Source organism: Miniopterus schreibersii, assembly GCF_964146895.1.
Source record: "Miniopterus schreibersii genome assembly, chromosome: 7".
NCBI classification, from domain to species: Eukaryota; Metazoa; Chordata; class Mammalia; order Chiroptera; family Miniopteridae; genus Miniopterus; species Miniopterus schreibersii.
In genome coordinates, this window is record NC_138108.1 from 6,295,335 (window position 1) to 6,313,864 (window position 18,530).

Below are 18,530 nucleotides of genomic sequence, written 5' to 3' on the forward strand. Positions count from 1 at the left end.
CCACTATTCTGGACCGAGCTTCCATCGTCTCATGAATGTGTCATTTTATCTGCTTCCCAGCTAATCTCCTTGCCTCCTGTTTTCCCCCCATTTCTCCAAACCCCACGCCCTCTGATCCCTTCCTTCTGCCAGAGCAACCCTCTGAAAGGGCACAAACCTTTCATAGCAGCTCAGGCCTCCAGAACAGCGTCCAAGCTGCACAGCAAGCTCCTACCTCACCCACGTCTGCTCCTCAGCGTGAGATGCTCACTGGGGAGCGGGCCGCTGAGCATGCCCGGCAAGGCCCTGCCCAAAACCCTGAGCTGCCCAAGACCCTCGGCCAGGGTGTCCTCGCCGCTCCTTCTAGCTTCCACTTTTCATGCTCCTGTGTTACCCTCAGGTCGCCCTCAAAGACTCTACCAGGGAGGAATCACAATGGCCTTCTCTCAGCTTTTAAACCACTGACTTTCGCTCTAGTCATCTTAGTGCTATAATAAAGGGCCATAGTTTGGTTAATGGGAAAATTCAGTCAAAGCAGGCAATCCTGGGGAAAAAAAAGATACATGTCTAAATTTTTACTTAAATATGTACAGATACACATTCGTTTGTCAATCTTTTGATAAGAGACAAAGGCCTTTACTTTACTTACCAGTCAGCTAATCATCCAGTTCATTATCTGCCTTGGATAAACCATATCCAACCTCCAAAATTTCCAATTTTAAAAAAATGGAATGAGGCCCAGCGGGGCGTGGTTCAGCGGTTGAGCATCAACCTAGGATCCAGGCGATCGGGGTTCGATTCCCGGTCAGGGCACATGCCCAGGTTGCGGGCTCGATCAATGACTCTCTCATCATTGATGTTTCTATCTCTCTCTCTCTCTCTCCCTCTCCTTTCCTCTCTCTGAAATCAATAAGGATATATTTTTTTAAAAATAAAAAAAATAAAAATAAAAAATTAAAAAATGGAATGAGAACTTAGACTTAAAAATACTTGCAGAACAATCTCAGCACAGATTTTTTTCAATTTTTTACAATGTGTTTTCCAATTTTTACATTGATCTCATCTACAGTTTTTTTCAAATATTTAGTTAAGTTTTTTCAAATTAGTCACCTTTTCTAGGTCTTCACAGAAAACAACAGCTTCATTTTCACACTCATATTTCATCAGTTATAAGCAAAATTTAATTAAATGAGATCATTACAACTGAAAACGCAACCAACATAAGCAGGCTCACGGACCAAGACCACGGACTCTCGGTGCGCTTGGGACCTAGCCCGCGGGGGCGAGGCCAAGCGCTCGGGGGCCTGGGTACCAGCGGCAGGCCCAGCAGAGACGGGGAACGCCGGCAGTGTGCTGACCCCAGGAACTGCAGACCGGTCTCAAAACGCTTCTACGGCGTTTGGTGCTGTTACTTACTAGCAGGCTACCACACGCAACTTCTTCTACCTGCTCAGACTCTCAACGAACTTCAAAGTAAACCACTGTACCAGCGTCTAGGCCCCCTGCCCCAGAAGCATCAGCCAGTGCTGCAAACACCAGGGGGGGCTGCCCGGCAGACACCCCCCAGGGCAAAGCCAGCCCTCCTCGAGCTCGGGCTCCTGCCCTCCTCTTGACTGTTGTGTGATCCCGGGCAGGGGACTTGAACTTCACACACATCGCTGAGGACAGCAACGCCAGTCCCCAAACGCCCTTACGCACTGGGAGCGGTGTTTCGAAGGCTTTCCAAGCATCCATCAGGCCAGCGGTAACCTTTCGCTCCCTGCCTCCCTCCTTCCCTCCCCGGACAGACGGACGGAGGGGTGGGGAAGCGGCCCAGTGGGCTGCAGGGCCTGAGGGACGGGCGGACGTGTCCTACCCGTAGGGGTTGTTGAATGCGATGGCGTACACCACGTTCCTGTGGCCGTCCAGGGTGAGGAGCTCCGCCCCAGACGCCGTGTCCCAGACTTTGCAGGTTCGGTCGTAGCTTCCTGTGATAAAGCTGACACGGGAACACCGGTTAATCACAGGGGAGAACAGCAGCGTGTTCGTAAGACCTCTTTTTACCTGCAAGACCGTCGTAACCCCCTTTGTCATGCTTGTTGCCGTAGAAATTGTGCATGCAGAACAAACAGTTAAATTGGGAGCAGAATCTAAATCTTTTGCCTTAGGAACTTTCCAATTTTATCCCCAAACCAAAAAGGAGTCACTAAATAAAATAAAGCGTGTTCCTGCCAAGAATCAGTCTTATAATAAAAATAATGATATTAAATAATGATAATCACTAACACTTTTGGAAACTCGATAAATAGCATCATTCTTCCTTCCAGTTGGTCAGCCCCTGAATTCTTGGTATCATCCTTGGTTCCTCTCTTCCTCCCGCGTCCCACACACAATCTGTGAGTAAATCCCGTTACCCCAGCCCCCGAGTACATGCCTGCTGTGGCCATTCGGCCTCCATCTCTTGCCAAAACACATAGAACCATCTTCTAATGGGTCTTGCCTCACAAACGGTCCTTACAAATTGATTTTTCTCACCAAAATTGGAGTTACTTTTCTAAATCTTCCCCAAATGGCCTTCTAGCAATCTGCAGAAAAACTCAACCTTCTGTGCCTGTCCAGGAGGCCAGCAGCCCTGGCCCCCCTGGGGCTTTAAGGGCACCCTCATCAGCCCATGCTCTGAAGGGCATGCTAGTCCTTCTACCCACCATCCTGGTTCACCACCGTCATCCCCAGGACCTGGAACATGACTGTCACACTAGTAAGTGTTCAATAAATATCTGTTTAATACTGAACGATTCCTTAACATGACTATTCTACTACGGAGACAGGTAGTATATCGACCTCTAATATTTTTAAGTGAAATAATAGCATCTTAGTTATTTCTTAAATATTCCATTAGGGACTATATTTCTCCAACACAGAAAAAAAGCACAAAATTGAAAAGTGGGTCTGCATGTCAAGGGGTAACGATAAAAGGTGGAAACAGATTCCGATGCCTAAGCTCAACCAAGCAGGAAGGTAGCCGAGGCAGGTCTTAGATTCCCCGCCGGGCATTCTCTCCCAGGATGTAAACCACTATAGTCATTATGGGAGACAGTATGGTGGTTCCCCCCAAAAATTAAAACTAGAACAGCCATGTGGTCCAGCAGTTCTGCCTGCGGATGGGTGTATGTATCCAAGGGAATGCGATTGGGGTGCCCCAGGTATCTGCACTCCCATGCTCTCTGCAGCTTGTTTACAGTAGCTCAGGTGTGGAAACAATGTGTTGGTCGAGGGGTGAATGGTGAAGAAAATGTGATGTCTATAATGGGATATTATTCAACCACGAGAGAGGAAATCTGCCAGTTGTGGCAGCATAGGCTCAGTGATGACTACAGTTAATGATACCGTATTGATTACGAAAAATATGCTACAGGAATCGATTTCAGATGCTTTCTTCACACAGGAAAAAGGTAACTGTGAGAGGATATGCTAATTAGCCCGACTAGCAATTATTTCAGTAGCTATAAGTATATCAAATCATGTTGTACGCCTTAAATATACACAATTTTTACTTTTAAAGTGTTTACCCCTTGAATATTAAAAACTATAAATTTATATATGTATACATATATATATGTAAAATAAAAATAGAAATGGAAATAAATAGGCAGGGCATAGAGGAGTCTCAGGGCAGTGAAACTGCTCCGCGTGATACCGCAGTGGCGGGTATATGTCATTACACATCTGTCAGCCCATAGAATGCTCAAGGTCAAGCGTGAACCCCAGTGAAAACTGTGAACTTTGAGTGGTAGTCATGTGTCGCTCTAGGTTCATCAACTGTAACAAATGTACGACTCTTCTGGGGATGTAGACAGCGGGGGAAGCTGCGGGTGCATGTGGACAGGAGATACATAAGAAATATCTTTACCTTCTGCTCAATTTTGCTGTCAATCTAAAACTGCTCTAAAAAAATGAAACCTAATAAAATTAATTTTTAAAAAAAATAGAGAACCTTACCAAGAGCCCGATTTATTAAGTGCGACATTAGTCAGTGGCAGTATGTGTGCTCTGAGAACCTTCAATGAAAGAAAATACCACTTTTTAATTCAAATAAAGTTAAGTTTAATTCATTAATTATAATTTCAAACCAATAAAAATATCCAAGTTTGTCTTAATTATATGTAATAAATGGGCAATATCCAACATCTGAACAAATGAGAAAAAATATATTGCACCTTCTATTATTATGACCAGTAATACATTTGGTAGCTACAAACAATGACAAAAACATAACCGAACTGGGTCTGTGCGTCCCATCAATTTGCCTTTAAGAGAAGTTATTGCTATTAAATAAGATCTCACATAGCACTAACTTATGATGCTTTCTTTTAACCTGGTACACATGGTTTTGTGCATATGTATAGAGGAAATACACTAAATACGTTTACAATGTATTATTACCTTTTGAATCCTAAAGCTTTTTTAGAGTCAGGATATGTCTTATTTTATTTATCTTTCAGCCCCTACATTATCTAGCACATAGTGGATGCTCCATGCTTAGTGGATAAATATGCATAAATTGGGCAGTCTGTTTATGGACAGCGTGATAGACTAGGCTGGGGCAGACTCAGTTACGTCTATTTCGGGAGCGTAACTACTATTAATGGTGTTTTCTTTCACTGTCAAAAGATGTCCCCTTTCAAGGGTAAATTACAAGGTCACGCTTGGTGTAGAGCTCGTATTTGAAGTTAAATAGTGCCACCTGCTGGACAAAGAAATAGTATAAGAATCTCCTCATCTCTCAGTAAACTGAAGGGATGGATACAAAAGATGGCCTTAATCATTTGTATCAGACAGAATATACTGAGAATGTAAACGACAACCATAATTTATTATAATTAGATTTAAACCATGCATAATTAAATCAATGTAACATGAAGCTATTCTAGAAGAAACTATTAAATATTGTTAATAAAAAGTTATTCATTTGTTATCTTTTTAATTTAATAATCAAAAACTATAAAGAAAAATAAGCATATTTATGCGGCATTAAAATTGTTATGGAAGCCATATCAGTAAATAATCTACTGAAGTACCGTTTGGTTCACATGAAAGTCTGAAATACTGATATACCGTGAAACACCGCCTCTTAACATTAACTGGAAAAATAATTTTAATTATTCAATAACTGAAAGCTGCCTTGCCTTAATGGTTACCCTTTAAATGTATCATTATAAAGAACAGCTATAGTTACTACAAATCTTTATTAAACCTCAAGAAATAATGTTTGAACTTCGTTCAACAAATATTCATTGGGACTTAGCCTTAGCAAGCGCGTGTGAGGCACTGAGGGGAAGGAAAGACAGGATCTGCATTTGACCTCACATGAGCAGTATATCACTGCAGCTCTACCTGGTATTTTTAAAGCACCCATTACCTTGAAAAGATCGAATACGTGGTCGCTGTGCTGTATGAGTTTGTCTTGCAGTCTCTGAATTAAAAGTTTCACTTGGTCTGACCGTGAAGCTGTGATCAGAGGCTCTGCTCTCTGTATCTCTTCCACTAGGGCATTGACGTCAGTGCTAAGATAACAAAGAGAAAGTCACTTCTCCTGTGCAAAAGTGGCATGTGCATTCGGCACACGAAGAGTTGCACTGTTTTACGAAGCATAGCGTTTATGAAATGTCCAGAACACCGTCCTCTGTACCAAGAGATTTCTGGGGGTAAATCATGCAAATAAACAGAGAGCACGTGGCAGGGATGGAAACAGCTTGGGTTCTCCAGGACGCATTTTCCTTTCCAGAGACTTCTCCCACAGGGGTTGGGGTGCAAAGATTCCGACTTGCTTACCTAAAGAGGGCCAAGGGCATACTGGTCTGAACATGACCTTCCTCTCTCTCTTTTCTTTTTTCCCTTTTTTTCCTTTAAATGAACATATATTGGATGTTTCTGGTACTACTATACTTCCCACTTGATACAGGCTTTCTCATTTAACCCTGGGAGAACCCTTGAATTTAATGCTTTTATCATAACTATCTTTGTAATAAAATAAAACGAATTGAGGTTCAGAAAGGTTAAGTTTTAAATATTTGGGGGGTGGAAGAGAAAGTACCTGACCAAAAATAAACATTCATGGGATAGTGATGATTTTTATGAATATTTCTTATTAGCTAGAATATGATTTCCCTGAAAGAGAGCTGGTCTGAAAACGACAGATTCATGGCTTTCCCTGGTACTCAAATAATCTATAGCAATTCTCGTAAATTTTGCTGGTCCAGAATAATATTAGATCAAGACAAATATTAATGACTCTAAACCACAAAGCATCTAAAATGAGGTAGTTTTGCAAAACATGAGTAAACGATTCCCTGTCCAGGGCCCATCCTTCAAGAAAGGCCATGTGGCCCAGCTGCGAGGGGGTGACGAGTAGCGGACAGCCTCCAGCTGCAGCAGTGTCAGGGCCCAGCTGGGCATCTGAGCTCGGGGCTGGCCTCAGCCCATGGCTGAGCAAAGGGACAGTGCAAGAGCCAGGCCATTTTTGGTGCATGAGAAACCCCGGTGACCAGAGCAAGCTCTACTCCGGAGCTCCCCTGTGGGCTGTCAGAGGCTGTTGTCAAATCCGCATCATCTTGGTCCATGGCTCCTCCTGCCTGACCCTGCCTGAGCCCCTGGCCTGTCACAGGTGTCGCTGCCCAGGAACCTTTTACCCCCCTACCTGTCTCAGCACCTGCTTCCCAGAAACTCACACTGCTGAGTTTTGCTCCTCCTGAGCAAACAGTTCCTGAGCTCCGGTCCGTGCAAGGCACTGAGCTAGCACACTCCTCACTCCACGCACAGGTACTGAGTAACCTCTGTGGGTGAGGTGCTGGGACTGCAAAAGAGACACCCCAGCTCTCGAGAAGTACAATCTATCAGGGTAGCAGTGAGTATGTGGAACGGAAATAAACCCGAGACCGTTTATGATGATGCCTTTGATAAATTCCGAGACAGTCGGTTATCGAAAAAATTATACTTTCATGAGAATTAGTCATAATAACACCTTTTGGGAGAGTTCCCAACAAATGGTACGAATCAATACAGATTTCCTAGCAAGATCTAAATTAACCAGGCATTTAATCAGCACATCCTGGCCCTGAGGTCCTGTTCTAATTGCTACTTTCCAGTATATTAACTCCAGTGTGTCATACATAACTCAAGTATCTTTATGGGCAGAATACTTCCAGATTCTCAGGCAGACCTAGAAATAAGACCCATGCTTTAGAAAAAAAAAACAAAAAAAACCACTGAGACATTTATTAACTCTATCAATGGCTACAGCATCCTCAAGAGCTACACTCTTTAAACGTAAATCTGCATATTTCTCAATTTCCACCTGGAAGCTCCGCTCTCACTTTGTCTTCACCACTCCCATGATGTGCGTCTGTGTTGTACAAGTTGTTTCTCAAACTAGACACTGAGGTGGGGGTAATGACTAGTACCTTTGTAGCCTCTCGTAGACTCTAACCTAGAGCTTTACATGAAGACTGTGCAAATACATCATTACTGACCGAAAAATTAATGTCTAACAGCAGAGCTTTCTGCCTGCTGGCATCACCACACACATCAGTAAACATGATCCCTTCACCAAAATAGCAAAAAAGCTCGCCTTCATCTGCGGCCTTGTCTTCCCTGAAAATAGATGAAATTCAATGACATTATCTTTGCTGCCATCTACTCTTTGATTTAAAAAAAACACAACGAAACAAAAACCACCTTCTGAGTACCTCCTCTGTGCCAGGCACCTGAAACAGGACTTGGACTCCGCCGTAAGCATCGCATCCGAGCCGCACCCGGTCCCACCCTAAGACAGACTCCAGGCCCCGCAGCTGCTCTCACCGGCCAGGGGCTGTCTGGGTTTATTGTTAAACTAGACGGCAGCTCATGGACTGTTGAATTTCGGTTAAGTGAGAAGTAAGTCCCTTTGCTGACAGGCTCTGTTGCCCTCCCAAAACCAAGTCGAAGCAAAAGGGCAGTGGCGGGGGGAAGTCACTCATTTCTCTGGGGCACTACTCGAAAACAGACTGCAGTAGTTCTGTCCTGGTTTTTGTCCCATTCAGAATATCTTCTTCACCTTATCTGAACGGGGGCTCCCACGGCTATGATCCCTGTTCCGACTCTATCTCTTGAAGTGGAGCTTTGCATAAGGTTTCCTACAGGGAAGGAATTCTTGGCACTGTCGTCTCACAGGGGGATTTCCTCTGGGCTCACGAACATCAGAAACAAAAATTCATTCCTCCCAACTCTGCCCCATGGCAATTACAGCGCAAGATCGTGGGCAGGCGGCCCTATGAGATGTTTATCTGCTCAGAAAACAACAGGCTCAAGAATGTTCTTAAAATTTCAGGACCAGCACTGCTCAAAAATGTCAAGGGCTTCAAAAATAAGGCAAATTCAAGAAACCCTCCCAGCTGTGAGGAGCCTAAGGAGAGAGGACGACTAAATGTCACATGGTCTCCTGGAGGGGACCTTGGAAAAGAAAAAGAGATTTAGCAAAAACCAAGGAAAATTGAGTAAAATATACTCTTTAGTTAATAATACTGTATCAACACTGGTTCATTAATTATGACAAATGTACCATCATAATCTAAGATGATAGGAATAGGGTACACTGAGGATGGGGTACGTGGAGACTTCCTCTTCACAACTTTTCTAAAACTATCCTAAACTGAAAGGTTTACTTCTATTTAAAAAGGTCTGTGTAGGGGGGAAAGGGCAGACTAATGATCCATTTTCCGCAGCCTCTTCATTCAACAAGACACTCAAGTAGAACTCATCGAAACAAACAGGAAATCACACACCACAGAACACTAATAAAGCAACGTGTGTCTGAGCTTGTGCAGCTCATCCATACGTCACCCTATGTCATGGCTTCCCAAGCAAAAACTGGATATGAAATGCATGTCGCATTGTATAGCTGGCTTACCTGGGACTGAGATCCAGCAAATCTATAGACTTGGTCTTCAACACTCCATTCTTCTCATATTCCAACATAATTCCTGTAAAAATAAACAAACACGTTAAAAAACATTTATGATGGCAACTGAGATCAAAAGTCAACCTACTTTGACAATTTGTTTCATTTTTATTTCTCAATTTCTTGAATTTTTCAAAACGTATGCAGTGATGTCTAATTCTACAACAAGATCATGTAAACTCACTTGTCCCTGGTCCTTCCTCTAAATACAACTATATACCGTTAAAGTTATTCATCGGGCAAAGGTAAAGTAATTGAGAGCTGCATAGAGAAGAAAGTGGACTGGGCAGAGAGGCCTCAAGACTTGAGGAGTGGCAATGTGGTGGATTCCCTGGATTTCCCTTTTTTATCTCCCTGTACCCCGAAACTGGGGACGGACCAAAAGGACTTGCACCCTGGAGCCACCAAAAGGCATAGACAACGAAAACCAAAGACCAACAGAAACCATACAACCACCACAACAAGGCGTGCTTGCTATGGCCCAAAGTCCAAGAGAAGGGAAGCCAAACGAAGAACAAATGGGGGTCCCTAACCCCCACTCCACAGCTGGGGCTCCTGCAGGAGTCCATCTACCAGGGAAAGCCCTGGGCTGTCCCAGTTCCCACCGCAAAGCTGGGCCGGCCTGCAGCAGACAGCAACAGAGCCCCAGACTTTCTCAACACCTGCTCCTCTGCTGGGCCCAGGGAGGGGGCCATCTGGTCCGATATAGCAACGTCAGGAGGTCCCAGGGTCTTCCAGAGCCCACTTCACAACCAGGCCACTGGTGGGCAGCCTCATTCCCCTCCAAAAGGGGCAGCAGTGAAGTCCTAGGATGCCCCGGATGCCACTCTACACCCAGGCACCAAAGCAATGTCTCTGCCTTTCAAGCAGCGGCATAACCAGGCCCGGGGTTTGTCCCCCACCCCCAGAAGGTCACCAGTGAGAACAGGCATACGGGATAAACCTTCTGGCCCTGCGGGTGGCACCAGCAGGAATTGGGCAGGGAGAAGCCTTAGCAGCGCCAGAAAAACACAGCAGACCAGGCCTCAGAAACCTGAGCCGCTGCAGGAACCACAACACGTGCGCCAATGAGCAACGCAAGGACCACTGTCAGGGTTGGCGGCCGCTGCCTGGATTTGTACTAAGGGACCAGCAGTTTCACCCGCTACTGCTTTTGCACCATTAGTGCAAATGTCAATACAGGGGAGAAAACAAATGGTGTCTTATTGTTATTGTGAAAAAAGATTTGACCTTGAGGCCCCCACTTTGAAGAGGTTCAAGGGCCCCTACAATTTGAGAATCACTGCCCTGGACCACAGTTTGATATAACAGATGTCAAATTAATCTATGGAATTAAAGTAATTGTAATGATTTTATATTTTGAAATTTGAAAATTTACCCAATGTCATAACAAACTATATAGCAACGAAGTGTGGTTCTGATGCAAAATCAGATCAGTGTAATAGAATCACCTTTATATGAGAAGTCCCTTTATTTTAAAAATAAAGTGAAGGTAGTATTTCAAATTAATGGGGAAAGAATGGATTATTCAATAAGTAATGGTTTAATAATCAGCTGGATTTTGAAAAAAATTAATAAAACTATAATTCTACCACAGGATGTATAAAAATATATTCTAGGCTGATTAGAAATTTTAACATTAAAATGAAATATAAAATGGTCTAAACAAGGGAATATATTTTTAATTTAGTGTTTGTAATTGGTTTTTTAAGTATGATGTGAAATTCATACTAAAGCAGAAAAAAGTGAATCTCCAAAATTAAGAGCAGGATCTAAAACATGCGCATTGGCTTTTCCGCTGTGCCAAACATCAGGCTGCATGGTCCCCCTTCCGTGATCGCTAAGCTCCACAGGAGCGAGGGGCTGTGACTCGGGGAGCAAAGATGCCATCAGAGAGCAGATAAAGATGCTCCTGGATGCCTGGAGTTCCCCAGAGCACCCGAATATCCCTGACCTTTCCCTCAGTTGTGAATTATTATTCAATCGGTATAATTCCTGAAACACTTAGCGAAATCCTGCAGTGTACTAAGAGGCTAAGCTTCCTGAGATGTGACTGTCCCTAACCCAGGTCACATCCAGTCACCAGAAACCTTTAAAGTGCTCAGCACATTCATCAGTTTAATTAATGTTTATTAAACACCTTCTCCTGGCCATAAAAAAAGGGACTTGTACACGATAAGGAAAGACAAAGGCTGGGATAACTGAGTCAGCTGGAAAGCACGCATTGGACACCTACTCTTGGCGAAGCGAAGCGGTCATGAATTAACGAATGTGACCGAGATAAGAAGAAAATGCCCCGTGTTTGATTAGTCATGTCACTGCTCCGTGTCTCTAATCATCAGGAATTTAAGTAGGGAGAGGGATCATTCAGTGGATGCCAGCAGGACAATGCTCCCGGCTTATGCATTATTCAAAGGAAAGTGGGAGGGCTGAAATGAGAGATTAGGAGGAGAAACGAAATTGCTCTGTAAACCAAAGGGATGCAGGGAGCTTGGGGGTGACTCAGTGGGGAGCGATTTTTCCCCAGTCGATAATGCCATTGCGCCACCCACCTGCTATTCAGCAGTAGCTCGGAAGTTTGCAGATAACACATGGCTCACCAAGGATTGGAATTCAGAAATTTAAGTGTCTAGCATGCTAAGAGATATCAGAAGATAATCATTAAGGCAATAGTTGCAAGCACGAGTCAAAGCCTCACTTGAATCTGAGCTTGCTGTTAGAACTCTGGACTCTCAGAGCTGGAGCAGACCCGGGAGACCACCTACCCAACCCACTCACAGTTCAGGCAGAGTTCTGGGCATGCTACTGAACACACAGCATCTCGTTAAACTCATTCACTCATTCATTCAACAAACATGTAGGTGCCTATTTATGCACCAGGCTCTATTCCAGGGGCTAGAGAGATAAATGGCAATAGGCACAGTCTCTGCCCTCACGAAGCTTTGATTCTAGTTGGTGAGACAGGATAACTAAGTAAAATGATGTTGAATTGAGATAATGCTAAGGCAAGATGAACAGGGAAATGGGCTAGGAAATATCTTGAGAAGTTGGAAATTCTAGAAAGGGAGGCTTTACTAACTACTGACTTTTGAGGAAAGAGCTAAAAAAAAAAAAAGGATGAGAAAGCTGGCTGTGCAATGTCCAGGGAAAGCTGATTCTAGGCTAAATAAATAAGTAATAAAATAACAGCAACTACAGAGATGCTGAGTGGGGGCACAACAGGCCCATCCAACGAAAGTAGTGCCGCTGGATCCAGAAGCAGGGTGAATTCGGGGGGGCAAAGGCGGGGGACGATCCCAAAGGGCCTTGGAGATCAGAGCCTCAGAGATCGTGGCCCTTTTACTTCAGGAGAAATGAAAAGCCATCAGAGGGCCAAAGAGTGACATGATCGGATTCCGGTTCTAATAGAGTCACTCCGCTGCTGTGTTCAAAACAGACCAAAGCGGGGCAAGAGAAGAGACTCTAGCAATAGAGGGAATGTCAGCCATGGTGGTGGGGAGAAGTTGCCCAATTCTGTCCAGTCGTGTGCCGCGTAATAATGTTTCAGTAATCAACAGACCACATATACGATGGTGGTCCCATAGGATTACAGTGGAGCTGAAAAGTTCCTATTGCCTACTGACGTCATAGCCATTGTAGCATTGTGGCAGTGTTTGTGGTGATGCTGGTGCTATGAAAGTGTAGCATGCACAAGTATGCACAGTGCATAATACTTGATAATGGTAATAAGTGACTGTTACTGGCTTATGTATTGACTGTATTATTTATTGTTACTTTAGAATGTACTCTAAACAGCATGCTGTGTTATGCCAGCAGCAGCTTCATACATCTGTGTTTACGGCGTTTCTTGACGGCATCATTTCCTCCTGAGCTTGATTTAAACTTGTGTTGTGTATAGTAAGATGTTAGGAAGGCTGTAGCCTGGGAGCAATAGGCTATCCCATACAGCCTCAGGGTACAGTAGGCTAGGCCATCCAGGTTTGTGAAAGTGCACTCTGTGATGTTCACACAGCGACGAATTGGCCTAAGGACACATTTCTCAGAATGTATCCCATCGTGAAGCCGTGAATGGCTATATGTACTTGGAAGGTGAGCTGGCAGGGTTTGTTACTGGACCAAATATGGAGAAATGGAGCTGCCACTGATTTAGGTAAAGACGACCAGAAGAGGCCCATGTACGATGCACATTGGACATCTCAATGAAGAATCAGGCAGGCAGATAGGTACTCAGGACTACTCAGGATGGTTTTCAAGCTTTGAGAATAGATGAGATCATGTAGCCAATGAGTAGACACAAGAGAAATCCAAGACGGAGCTCTGGGATACTCCAACCTTAAGATCAGGAAAAAAGAGAAGTCAACAAGATGGACCGAGAAGGACTGACAATGAGGCAGGAGATAAAGTAGCGTGTCCTGGAAGCCAAAGGACGACAGGATGAGCAAATGGGCCAAATTCTGCTGTGAGGTCAAAAAAGACATGGACCAAGATAAGGCCAGGGATTCGGGCATGTTGGAGGTCATTGGGGATTGTGAAAAAGGCAGTTGCAGTGGAGCGATGGGGCTGAACGCATGATAGGAGTATGTTCAAGACCGAAGGGAGAAGAGAAATTGGAGACAACGTTCTCTGAAGGGAGGGAGATAAATGGGGGAGCAGCTGGGAAGGGCCAGCAGACCTGGGAGATGGGCACCATCATCACCATCTGACAGCTCGACAGATCAAAACAAACTTCCCAAGTTGCTACATTTTTTCATGCTGAGAGTAGTTACGATCCCAGAGCTCACATCCGTGACCTACATGCCACAGCAAAGAAATAAAAGCAAGACATTCATTTATCATTCTATTTATGGGAACCAGCCCCAGACTAGCGCAAGCACAGCCAACGTAAGGTTGTGGAATGCTTAGGGAAAACAAGCCATTCATCTTAACTTAAAATTTCCCATAGACTCCCCCTCATGTCTAGGGCCTTCTCCCGGCATTTTGATTGGAATTCTAGGCGGGAGAAAGCCAGCGTCTCTACCACAAATGTTGACTTCACACTGGACAAAGTCGCTGTGCAGGCCCACTCTTGCCGGAAGACCTGACCTTAACACTGGGCGAGCATATGGGGTCATCTACAGCCTTGTGGCGAGTTTTTCAGACTTTTTACTTAACATTTTTCTTAAAGTCAGTTCTGAATTAGAAGCCAGGAGTTCTGCTCCTCTCTCTGACCCTCACAAGCTGGGTGACCAGGGGACTTCAAATGTTCTGTAAAGGCGACCCTGGCCTCACCTAGGGAACAAGAGACCTAGACAAGTACATCCGAGGGACACCATAGTGTTCTGGGCGCTATTGCATAAGGGCCGTGGCGCACTGGAAGCGGCCTGAGACCCGCTGGAAGGCTGGGCGGGGGCGCAGGGCACCTGCCGCGGGCCCTCCGTGAACGAGCCATCGGTGGGCACGCGCGGGCTGGAAAACTGTCACTAAGGTGAGACACGGTTCTTTCCATTCTCGGCACGCCCTGACTTGCCCGCTCTGATGTGTTTAAAATAAGCCCAGGGTGGCGCTTGTCGGGGCAGAACGCAAAGGCCCGGGCACCACCCATCCCGGCTCTGCCTCCGCGCCCCCCAACTCAGCGGAGACGAGCTCAGCAGCTTAAAAGCCTAAAGACTTCCCACGAGGCTTTTTAAAAGTTTTGAGGAACAGAGTCCAGCAGCGCCCCGCTTCCCGTCCCCCTGGGATCCCCTTGCTCTGCGGCGGCGCCCTCCGGGTGCCCGCACCCTCCTCACCGCACACGCGTGCCGGGTGTGAGTGCGGGTGCGGGAGCCGGGTCCCGCGAGGGCGGAGCGCGTCCCGCCCCTACCTGGCGGGTAATAACGGAGCAGGAGGCTCTTGAGCTTCATTTTCTCGGTCCCGGACCCCACTGGGAGCGGATGCGTAGCCATGGAAACGGCCAAACAGTAGCGGGGCGCTGGGGCGCATGCGCGGGTGCCTGGCCGGCTGGGGGGTGGGGGTGGGGTGCGGGTGGGGTGCGGGTGGGGTGCGGGTGGGGTGGGGGTGGGGTGCGGGTGGGGGTGGAGTGGGGTGGGGTGGGGGTGGGGGTGGAGTAGGGTGGGGTGGAGTGGGGGTGGGGTGGGGGTGGGGGTGGGGAGCTTGGAGCCCCAGGGCGCCGGGAGCTGCTTGGGTCTGGGGTGGCCGGGGCGGACTTGGAGCCCCGACGGCTGCGGCGCCTGCGGGGAGCGCCACCTGCCCCCACCGTCGCCTGCACCCTCTTCTCGGTCCTGGGGGGCGCGCGGGGGCCCCAGGATGCGGCTCGGACCCCAAGCCCACCCACCCACCCGCGTAGTGCCACCTTAATCTGCATTTCTGGGCACCCGCGGCCAGGTCCCCTCCTGTGCTTAGCAAGGGCGACCTCCTAAGGGCAGGCGCGCGCCCGGGGACCGCGCGCGGGCTTGGGCCCCGCCCGGGCTGTGCGCCCCGCAGCCCGCGGGGTTCCAGGAGGCGGGGACGGGAGGGAGTCCCCGAGTGCTTTCCAGCCCCCGCGCCTCCTCAGGCCCTGCCGTGTCCACGGAAGGGCAGTGGCCTCGGTGTGACAGCCTCCGTTTGCTGGCCCGGTGCCCTGGACCCTCCGCGCGTCACGCCCTCACGGGGCCTTAAGGAAGCTGCGAGCCGCGCAGCGCCTGCTACCAGCGCGTCTCAGGACGGGGACGCGCGCGAGCTGGAGAAGGGGGGGGACGGCCCGGGCACCCCGTTAAGGCTGCCCGGCCTCCTCCGGGCCGGTTCTCTCTCCTGCCCGCAGCTGTCCCCTGCCTGCCACCCGCGGCTTCCATCAGGAAGGCCGTGGCCAGGCAGGGTTGTCCCTAAGGAATGTGGCCTCGGAGTTCCTGGGTGGGAATTCCCCCGCCCGAAGCAATTCCTGTGTTATCTCCTGGTCACCCCCACGGCCCCACATCTACAGCTTCTCCAAGCTGACTCACTCACTTGTTTTCACGTTTTAGAATGTAACTTAAAAGAAAGCTGTTGTAAATGCTGTAAATTGAAATGTCATATTAATTTTTGACGAAGCGCAGCAAGCAACTGTAAAAACAAGTGCGACTCTTTAAAACTCTAGTGAATGACTCCAGACGACGGGCCTGCCCGGGGCTGGGAAACAAAGGCCTTTCCCACCCCCACCCTCCACCCCCGCCCTTTTTTGCAACTATTTGAAATTTTTGACACAGGCTGACACCCAACTAAGCCTTATTACTTCCTGCAGCCAGAAGGTACTGCAGCTGGCCTACTCTGAGCACATCACCAGAAGGCCGGGTTCTTTGGAAAAGGCAATAATGCTGGGAGAAGAGGAACACCGCTCGAGATGGATTGACTCTGTAAAAGAAACCAGGGACATGAGTCCGCAGGGGTCGGGCAGGGTTGCCGAGGACAGGCCGCTGTAGACATCACTCACTCATAGAGTCCTCAGGTTTTGGAGCTGGCTCAACCACACGTAACTCACTCGGACAGTTGGAGAGATGGAGGAAATGGGAAAGCCTTTACCACTAAGCGATGCAAGTGGGCAGCGCATAAAAGTCATGTCATCCCACCAGCAGCAAGCATCCACATTTGGGAACCAGAGAACCAGAAATCTAAGATACTTTCCAGCCCAAACTTCCCCCAAATCACTAAGACTCTGGAATAGGTGTAAGTACAGAGAGGCAAAGCGTCCATCTATAGAAAGCAGGGAAGCTTTAGTATATTTTGTTTTCCCATGTTATTGCTTAAGTTTGTGTGGTTTAAAATTAGGCCTTTGGAAAAAATAGTAACTTTACAGTGGAGAAACCTGGTAGACACCATTTAACCACGCGATCAAATATTGGGACAAACTGGTATCCGTCCCACCTGTCACAATGCCCTGCAAAGGACACACCAGGTCTCAGGAATTCCTACCTATAATGCATCACCTGCCTGGAATCAAGAGCAAACCAAATTGAACAAATGGTTCAAAATAACTGTCAAGGTCAAGAAAGAAAAGTTAGGCTGCGAAACGACTCCAGATTGAAGGACACTGAAGAGACAGAAGAGCTAAATGTGCTGAGTGATCTTGGATCCTGAACCAGAAAGAAAAATAAAAGCTATAAGTGACATGATTGGACAACTGGATGAAATATGAATAGGGAGTAGAGTTTAGATTTGATTAATATTATAGAAATGTTAATTTCCTGATTTGGGTTATGAGTCTTTGGTTATGTAAGAGAATGTCATTCTTTAAAAATCAAAAAATCAGATTTGTTTAGGGATAAAGGGGTATGGTATCTGCAATAAACTCTCGAATACCTTTGAAAAAAATGATATGCAAGTACAATGTGTGTTTGGGAGGGAGTGTAATGGGATAGGTAGATTGATGAGAAATGATAAAGCCAATGAGCAAAATGTTGACTCTAGGCAAAGGGGTTTTTTTGAGGAGTTCCTTATACTACTGTTGCAACTAACTTCTCCATAAGCTTGAAATTATTCTAAAATAAAAAGTGGCCTTTGTTTCCCACAGGCCAAGCCAGATTTCAGAATGTTACAGGAAATAGAAGACAGTCATACTATTTGGCTACACTTCTGTTTTGTTAAGAGAGTCCTGAGTTCAAGTTCCCTCCCTGTTTCACCCCTAATTCCACCTTCATCATCCTCCAGTTATGGAACCAAGAGCCTTCATGATCATTGTCTACACTTCCTCACTCCCTCCATTTCTAGGATTTCCCCTTCTTTCTTGAACCAAACTTAGGGGTTGTCCTTTTACTTCTTAAAATAGGATTCCGGCTTTGCAGATTTTGACATCTCTCCCTTGGCTCAAGGAGCTTAAGGCAAGTTCTCCCATATAAGTGGTTAGAGAAGTTCCTAACTACTCCCCCGTCATGTCCAGAGCCCTTGGGGGCGAGGTCCAGTCTTCCCACAGTCTATGCCCAAGAGAGGTCAGTGACCCTCACCTTTGTCTTTACTTGAGAGTTATTTACCTGGATGTCCAAGCACCATGACTGCTCATTGTTTCCAAAGTTCTCAGTTTCTCCCAAGGATCTAGGCCCTCTCTTCGAATAGGACTCCCAGTGTCCTAACTTGCCAGCCCAGAATCTTTGTCACAAGTACCCAATATAAGTCACCCATCCCCTCTTCTTAGAAGGCAATGGGGTTGTATGCAAATGAAATGGTGATCTAAAGAGAAACAAATAAAGTTCACGAGCGCAGACAGATTTCTCTTTTGGCCTTGGCTTAAATTGAGGTTAAATCTGTGCTTAATTGACTCACCATTGACTCATTTCTGGAAGCTGCTGTGTGAATCTCTCAACCTGAGTAAATGATTGTTTAACTCTGAATTGGCCCCAGTGCAGAGCCACTGGTTATGAATGATGCACAGAAATCCGCAACATCAAAACTGCTACATTACCCAGGTGATGGGCACTCATCCCAGGGTGTGGTTGACTTGGAATGACTTCTTCACAGGGCTACTGCTACTTCCTAAAAGTTGTAGAATACTTTTAATCAATTCATGGCATTCTCTGTTGATTAGACCACTGATACACTCAATCAACAGTTGCCATTCATACGGATTTATACAGATAAATGGAATATTTGACTCTGG

The 18,530-nt window shown here is 46.4% G+C and overlaps 1 protein-coding gene across 3 annotated transcripts in view; it reads right to left on the reverse strand.

Annotated features, from left to right (window-relative positions):
- Nucleotides 1-14,855, reverse strand: part of DAW1 (dynein assembly factor with WD repeats 1) — a 39,888-nt gene extending 25,033 nt beyond the window's left edge. For all 3 annotated transcript variants that reach the window (XR_013999215.1, XM_081143221.1, XM_081143220.1), the window contains exons 1-5: nucleotides 14,793-14,855; nucleotides 8,903-8,975; nucleotides 5,378-5,522; nucleotides 3,958-4,016; nucleotides 1,835-1,957 (exon numbers count right to left, since the gene is read on the reverse strand). Coding sequence is in view for 2 of the 3 variants with exons in the window: in XM_081143221.1 (XP_080999347.1) it covers nucleotides 1,835-1,957; nucleotides 3,958-4,016; nucleotides 5,378-5,522; nucleotides 8,903-8,975; nucleotides 14,793-14,832 (440 nt within the window). In the remaining variant the exon portion in view is untranslated. The remainder of the gene's footprint in view (nucleotides 1-1,834; nucleotides 1,958-3,957; nucleotides 4,017-5,377; nucleotides 5,523-8,902; nucleotides 8,976-14,792) is intronic.
- Between the last annotated feature and the right edge of the window lie 3,675 nt (nucleotides 14,856-18,530).